The sequence below is a fragment of the Oncorhynchus masou genome, chromosome 20 (assembly GCF_036934945.1).
Source record: "Oncorhynchus masou masou isolate Uvic2021 chromosome 20, UVic_Omas_1.1, whole genome shotgun sequence".
NCBI classification, from domain to species: domain Eukaryota; kingdom Metazoa; phylum Chordata; class Actinopteri; order Salmoniformes; family Salmonidae; genus Oncorhynchus; species Oncorhynchus masou.
Genome location: NC_088231.1, coordinates 31,194,577 through 31,202,462, shown reverse-complemented (window position 1 = coordinate 31,202,462; position 7,886 = coordinate 31,194,577). Strand labels below are relative to the sequence as shown.

General features: G+C 41.4%; 1 protein-coding gene across 2 annotated transcripts in view; it reads right to left on the bottom strand.

Annotated features, from left to right (window-relative positions):
• Nucleotides 1-7,518, bottom strand: part of LOC135507253 (annexin A5-like) — a 12,881-nt gene extending 5,363 nt beyond the window's left edge. The window contains exons 1-6 of one of the 2 annotated variants that reach the window (XM_064926852.1): nt 7,469-7,518; nt 7,286-7,380; nt 5,676-5,789; nt 5,501-5,591; nt 5,108-5,187; nt 3,008-3,058 (exon numbers count right to left, since the gene is read on the bottom strand). In XM_064926852.1, coding sequence (XP_064782924.1) covers nt 3,008-3,058; nt 5,108-5,187; nt 5,501-5,591; nt 5,676-5,789; nt 7,286-7,380; nt 7,469-7,481 — 444 coding nt within the window. In that variant the 5' untranslated portion in view covers nt 7,482-7,518. Of the gene's footprint in view, nt 1-3,007; nt 3,059-5,107; nt 5,188-5,500; nt 5,592-5,675; nt 5,790-6,950; nt 6,985-7,285; nt 7,381-7,468 lie in introns of those variants that run through there. The other variant, XM_064926853.1, reaches the window with a different exon arrangement.
• Nucleotides 7,519-7,886: the final 368 nt, after the last annotated feature.

The window sequence follows — 7,886 nt, the reverse complement described above, 5'->3', positions numbered from 1 at the left end:
CATTGACTTTACATTGAGGTTAAATACATTGACTTTACATTGGAGGTTAAATACATTGACTTTACATTGGAGGTTAAATACATTGACTTTACATTGGAGGTTAAATACATTGACTTTACGTTGGAGATTAAATACATTGACTTTACATTGGTGGTTAAATACATTGACTTTACATTGGAGGTTAAATACATTGACTTTACATTGGTGGTTAAATACATTGACTTTACATTGGAGGTTAAATACATTGACTTTACATTGGTGGTTAAATACATTGACTTTACATTGGAGGTTAAATACATTGACTTTACATTGAGGTTAAATACATTGACTTTACATTGGAGGTTAAATACATTGACTTTACATTGGTGGTTAAATACATTGACTTTACATTGGTGGTTAAATACATTGACTTTACATTGGTGGTTAAATACATTGACTTTACATTGGTGGTTAAATACATTGACTTTACATTGAGGTTAAATACATTGACTTTACATTGGAGGTTAAATACATTGACTTTACATTGGTGGTTAAATACATTGACTTTACATTGAGGTGAAATACATTGACTTTACATTGAGGTTAAATACATTGACTTTACATTGGTGGTTAAATACATTGACTTTACATTGGTGGTTAAATACATTGACTTTACATTGAGGTTAAATACATTGACTTTACATTGGAGGTTAAATACATTGACTTTACATTGGAGGTTAAATACATTGACTTTACATTGGTGGTTAAATACATTGACTTTACATTGGTGGTTAAATACATTGACTTTACATTGAGGTGAAATACATTGACTTTACATTGAGGTTAAATACATTGACTTTACATTGAGGTTAAATACATTGACTTTACATTGGAGGTTAAATACATTGACTTTACATTGGTGGTTAAATACATTGACTTTACATTGGAGGTTAAATACATTGACTTTACATTGGAGGTTAAATACATTGACTTTACATTGAGGTTAAATACATTGACTTTACATTGGAGGTTAAATACATTGACTTTACATTGAGGTTAAATACATTGACTTTACATTGAGGTTAAATACATTGACTTTACATTGAGGTTAAATACATTGACTTTACATTGGAGGTTAAATACATTGACTTTACATTGAGGTTAAATACATTGACTTTACATTGGAGGTTAAATACATTGACTTTACATTGAGGTTAAATACATTGACTTTACATTGAGGTTAAATACATTGACTTTACATTGAGGTTAAATACATTGACTTTACATTGGAGGATAAATACATTGACTTTACATTGGAGGTTAAATACATTGACTTTACATTGAGGTTAAATACATTGACTTTACATTGGAGGTTAAATACATTGACTTTACATTGGAGGTTAAATACATTGACTTTACATTGGAGGTTAAATACATTGTTGCTTAACTGAAACAGACTTGACTTTGTATTTGACTTGACTTGGGGAGTTTTCGTTTGATTCTGTATATCACCACCTGTTGTAAATACACATCATTCTGTACATGACAGTCCTTCAATTGATTGACTCTGTCAATTACCACATTCTTATCGGCAGACTAAACAGCCTTGGTTTCTCAAATGATTGCCTCGCCTGGTTCACCACCTACTTCTCAGATAGAGTTCAGTGTGCCAAATCGGAGGGACTGTTGTCCGGACCTCTGGCAGTCTCTATGGGGGTGCCACGGGGTTCAATTCTGAGCATCCGAGTTAGAATATGTGGACAACTACAAATACCTAGGTGTCTGGTTAGACTATAAACTCTCCTTCCAGACTCACATTAAGCATCTCCAATCTAAAATTAAATCGAGAGTCAACTTCCCATTTTGCAAACAAAGCATCATTCACTCATGCTGCCAAACATACCCTCGTAAAACTGACCATCCTACCGATCCTCGACTTCGGTGATGTCATTTATAAAATAGCCTCCAACACTCTACTCAGCAAACTGGATGTAGTCTATTACAGTGCCATCCGTTTTGTCACCAAAGCCCCATACACTACCCACCATTGCGACCTGTATGCTCTCGTTGGCTGGTCCTCGCTACATATTCGTGGCCAAACCCACTGGCTACAGGTTATCTACAAGTCTCTGCTAGGTAAAGCTCTGCCATATCTCAGCTCACTGGTCACCATAACAACACCCACTCGTAGCACGCGCTCCAGCAGGTATATCTCACTGGTCAAAGCCATCACCTCCTTTGGCCGCCTTTCCTTACAGTTCTCTGCTGCCAATGACTGAAACGAATTGCAAAAATCCCTGACGTAGGAGACTTATATCTCCCTCACCAACTTCAAACATCAGCTATCCGCAGCTAACCGATCGCTGCAGCTGTACATAATCTATTAGTAAATAGCCCACCCATTTTCACCTACCTCATCCCCATACTGTTTTTATTTACTTTCTGCTCTTTTGCACACCAGTATTTCTACTTGCTCATCATCATCATCTGCTCATCTATCACTCCAGTGTTACGCTAAACTGTAATTACTTCGCTACTACGGCCTATTTATTGCCTTACCTCCATTTGCACGCACTGTATATAGACTTGTTTTTTTCTTCTATTGTGTTATTGACTGTACGCTTGTTTATTCCATCTGTAACTCTGTGTTGTTGTTTGTGTTGCGCTGCTTTGTTTTATCTTGGCCAGGTCGCAGTTGTAAATGAGAACTTGTTCTCAACTAGCCCACCTGGTTAAATAAAGGTGAAATAAAAAAAATATGCCCACTAGATGGCAGCATTCAACACTGGGTATCACTATCAACACACCTTCTGTGTCTCTCTCTCACACACCAACACACACACACTTACACAAGGGGTGGCTGTGTGGGGAGTGTTATTCTAAACACACATAACCGTCACACACAGACACTTTGTCACACACCCCTGAGCAGAACACAAGTCAAAGAAGTCATTGTGACTGAGCAGTAAATCTACACACGTGATTCTCAAACTAACTCTCTCTGTCACACACACTCACTCTCTCTTACCTGTGCGTCAGCCTCTATGTTCCCCTCCTGTACCCCCTGCTGTCTGCTGGCCTGAGAGGAGAGAGAGCACATCTATCAGATCTATGTCCCACACATCTATATCTGTCATATATATGTGCCATACATCTATATCTGTCAGATCTATGTCCCACACATCTATATCCGTTAGATCTATGTCCCACACATCTATCTCTGTCAGATCCATGTCCCACACATCTATATCTGTCATATCTATGTCTTACACATCTATATCCGTTAGATCTATGTCCCACACATCTATATCGGTTAGATCTATGTCCCACACATCTATATCTGTTAGATCCATGCCCCACACATCCACAGTACCAGTCAAAAGTTGACAAGTTTGGGTTTTTCTTTATTTTTACTATTTTCTAAATTTTAGAATAACAGTGAAGACATCAAATAAACAAATCAAAATATATTTTAGATTCTTCAAAGTAGCCATCATTTGCCTTGATGACAGCTTTTCACACTCTTGGCATTCTCTTAACCAGCTTCACCAGGAATGCTTTTCCAACAGTCTTGAAGGAGTTCCCACATATGCTGAGCACTTGTTGGCTGCTTTTCCTTCACTCTGCGGTCCAATTTAACCCAAACAATCTCATTTGGGTTGAGGTTGGGTGATTGTGGAGGCCAGGGCACCTGATGTAGCACTCCATCTCTCTCCTTCTTGGTCAAATAGCCCTTACACAGCCTGGAGGTGTGTTGGGTCATTGTCCTGTTGAAAACAAATGATAGTCGTGCAAACCAGATGGGATGGCGTATCGCTGCAGAATGCTGTGGTAGCCATGCTGGTTAAGTGTGACTTGAATTCTAAATAAATCACTGACAGTGTAACCAGCAAAGCACCCCCACACCATCACACCTCCTCCTCCATGCTTCACGGTGGGAACCACACAGGCAGAGATCATCCGTTCACCTACTCTGTGTCTCACAAAGACATGGCGGTTGGAACCAAAAATCTCCAATTTGGACTCATCAGACCAAAGGACAGACTTCCACTGGTCTATTGTCCACTGCTTGTGTTTCTTGGCCAAAGCAATTCTCTTCTTCTTATTGGTGTCCTTTAGTAGTGGTTTCTTTGCAGCAATTCAACCATGAAGGCCTGGTTCACGCAGTCTCCTCTGAACAGTTGATGTTGAGATGTGTCTGTTACTTGAACTCTGTGAAGCATTTATTTGGGCTGCAATCTGAGGCTGGTAACGAATGAACTTATCCTCTGCAGTAGAGGTAACTCTGGGTCTTCCTTTCCTGTGGCGGTCCTCATGAGAGCCAGTTAACTCTAATGAACTCATCCTCTGCAGCAGAGTTAACTCTGAGTCTTCCATTCCTGTGGTGGTCCTCAAGAGAGACAGTTTCATAATAGCGATTGAAGAAACTTTCAAAGTTCTTGACATTTTCCTGATTGACTGACTTCCTGTCTTAAAGTAATGATGGACTGTCATTTCTCTTTGCTTATTTGAGCTGTTCTTGCCATAATATGGACTTGGTCTTTTACCAAATATAGCTATCTTCTGTATACCACCCCTAACTTGTCATAACACAACTGATTGACTGAAATGCATTAAGAAGGAAAGAAATACCACAAATTAACTTTTAAGAAGGTACACCTGTTAGGGGAGGCAGGGTAGCCTAGTGGTTAGGACATTGGACTAGTAACCGCAAGTTCAAATCCCCGAGCTGACAAGGTACAAATCTGTTGTTCTGCCCCTGAACAAGGCAGTTAACCTACTGTTCCTAGGCCGTCATTGAAAATAAGAATTTGTTCTTAACTGACTTGCCAAGTCAAATAAAGGTAAAAAAAAATTGAACTGCAGGTTACTACCTCATGAAGCTGGTTGAGAGAATGCCAAGAGTGTGCAAAACTGTCATCAAGGCACTTTTTTGGTTACTACATGATTCCATATGTGTTATTTCAGAGTTCTGATGTCTTCACTACTATACTACAATGGAGAAAATAGTAAGAAATTAAGGAAAACCCTGGAATGAGTAGGTGTCCAAACTTTTGGCTAGTACAGATCAATGTCCCACACATCTATATATAGCAGATCTATGTTCCCCTGACCTCTGACCCCTCACCTGTAGCAGGATGACCAGCAGTCTCCTGAAGTGACCTGACGTGTCTCCTGTTACATCCTCCTCCAGGTTCTTATTAAACTCTGGAACACACACACACACACACACACACACACACACAGACACAGACACAGACACAGACACAGACAGACACACACACACAGAGACACAGACACAGACACAGACACAGACAGACACACACACACAGAGACACAGACACAGACACAGACACACACACACACACACACACACACACACAGACACAGACACACACACACACACACACACACACACACACACACACACACACACACACACACACACACAATTAGTGAGTCAGTGTGTGTGTGTGTGTGTGTGTGTGTGTGTGTGTGTCTGTGTGTGTCTGTGTGTTACCCTGGCGATAGGCAGCAGTGATGTCCTTAATCTGCTGGGCCGTTCTAGAAGACAGGATCTCAATCAGCACCTTCTCATTGGTCCCCGCCCCCTACACCGTGACATCAACACACAGTCACTATGACATCACACCGTCACTCACAGGATATGACATCATTAGTCCTGGGTCAAATACCTTGATGGCGTTCCGTAGTGATGTCACATCGTAGAGGATGGGCGGAGTCATTAGAGCCACTACCAGAGTCTCAAACTTTCCCCCCAGTTCACCCTGCAGATCACCTACCAGGTCCTGGAGAGAGGAGAGAAAGAGAAAGAGAGAGAGAGAGAGAGAGAGAGAGAGAAGAGAGAGAGAGAGAGAGAGAGAGAGAGAGAGAGAGAGAGAGAGACAGGGAGAGAGGGGAGGGAGGGAGGGAGGGGAGAGGGAGGGGAGGGAGGGAGGGAGGGAGGGAGAGGGAGGGAGGGAGGGAGGGAGGGAGGAGGGAGGGAGGGAGGGAGGGAGGGAGGGGAGGGAGGGAGAGGGAGGGAGGGAGGGGAGGGAGGGAGGGAGGGAGGGAGGGAGGAGAAATATGGAGGGAGGATTGTGTTATGGTTGTGGTTGTAGATGACATTAGATGAGTTTAATAGTCACATGCACAGGGTCACAGATGTCATTACAGGGTAGAGTGACATTCTAATGGTCTAAGATCCTACAGGTCAAAAACAGACAAGGGAATGAGACAATAACAATAATAATAACAATAACAATAACAACAGTAATAACAATGTGTTATGGTTGTGTTATGGTTGTGTTTGGGGTTGTGTTAGATGTTGTGTTATGGTTGTGTTGTGGTTGTATTGTGGTTGTGATTGTATTGTGGTTGTGGATGTATTGTGGTTGTATTGTGGTTGTGATTGTATTGTGGTTGTGTTGTGGTTGTATTGTGGTTGTATTGTGGTTGTGATTGTATTGTGGTTGTGGTTGTGGTTGTGGTTGTATTGTAGTTTTATTGTAGTTGTGGTTGTATTGTGGTTGTGTTGTGGTTGTGTTGTGGATGTATTGTGGTGTATTGTGGTTGTATTGTGGTTGTATTGTGGTTGTAGATGTATTGTGGTTGTGTTGTGGTTGTATTGTGGATGTATTGTGGTTGTGTTGTGGTTGTATTGTGGTTGCGTTGTATTGTGGTTGTGTTGATTGTGTTGTGGTTGTATTGTAGTTGTGGTTGTATTGTGGTTGTGGTTGTATTGTGGTTGTATTGTGGATGTATTGTGGCTGTGGTTGTATTGTGGTTGTGGTTGTATTGTGGCTGTGGTTGTATTGTGGTTGTATGATGGTTGTATTGTGGTTGTATGATGGTTGTAGTTGTATTGTGGTTGTGGTGGTTGTGGTTCTATTGTGGTTGTGGTTGTATTGTGGTTGTGGTTGTATTGTGGTTGTATTGTGGTTGTGGTTGTATTGTGGTTGTGTTCTGACCTTGCCATGCAGGGTCTTGTATGCAGCTTTGATCTGCTGTTGTGGTTGTATTGTGGTTGTGGTTGTATTGTGGTTGTGGTTGTATTGTGGTTGTATTGTGGTTGTATTGTGGTTGTGGTTGTATTGTGGTTGTATTGTGGTTGTATTTGTATTGTGGTTGTATTGTTGTATTGTGGTTGGGGTTGTATTGTGGTTATATTGTGGTTGTGGTTGTATTGTGGTTGTGGTTGTATTGTGGTTGTATTTTGGTTGTAGTTGTATTCTGGTTGTGGTTGTGGTTGTATTGTGGTGTTGGTTGTATTGTGGTTGTGGTTGTATTGTGGTTGTGTTCTGACCTTGCCATGCAGGGTCTTGTATGCAGCTTTGATCTGCTGTCTCTGGCTGTTGCTTGTGGTTGTCAACAACTTCATGATGGAATTGTCATCGGTTCCTATAGTAACAACAAACACCAAAGTCAAATCTTTGGTGCCATGGTTACTCCCTCACTTTGCCTCACATTCAGACCACACACCACTGACCCAGTCCCTTCATGGCCTTGTAGAGTGTCTCTGCATCTTGGTTGTGCGTTGAAGTTTCCACTGGCTCTCACACTGCCTATTGACCAGCCTATCAGAGAACAGACACATAGGAGGACTGTGGGTAAAGTATTTCAGGGTGACCAGAGAGGACTGTGGGTAAAGTAGTTCAGGGTAGACCAGAGAGGACTGTGGGTAAAGTAGTTCAGGGTAGACCAGAGAGGACAGTAGGTAATGTAGTTCAGGGTGGACCAGAGAGGACTGTGGGTAAAGTAGTTCAGGGTAGAGAGGACTGTGGATACAGTAGTCTACTAATGTAATGAACCTGTTGAATGTAATGAACCTGTTGTGGTGTAGTCCCAGTCTACTAATGTAATGAACCTGTTGATAAAGTGGTGTAGTCCCAGTCTACTAATGTAAT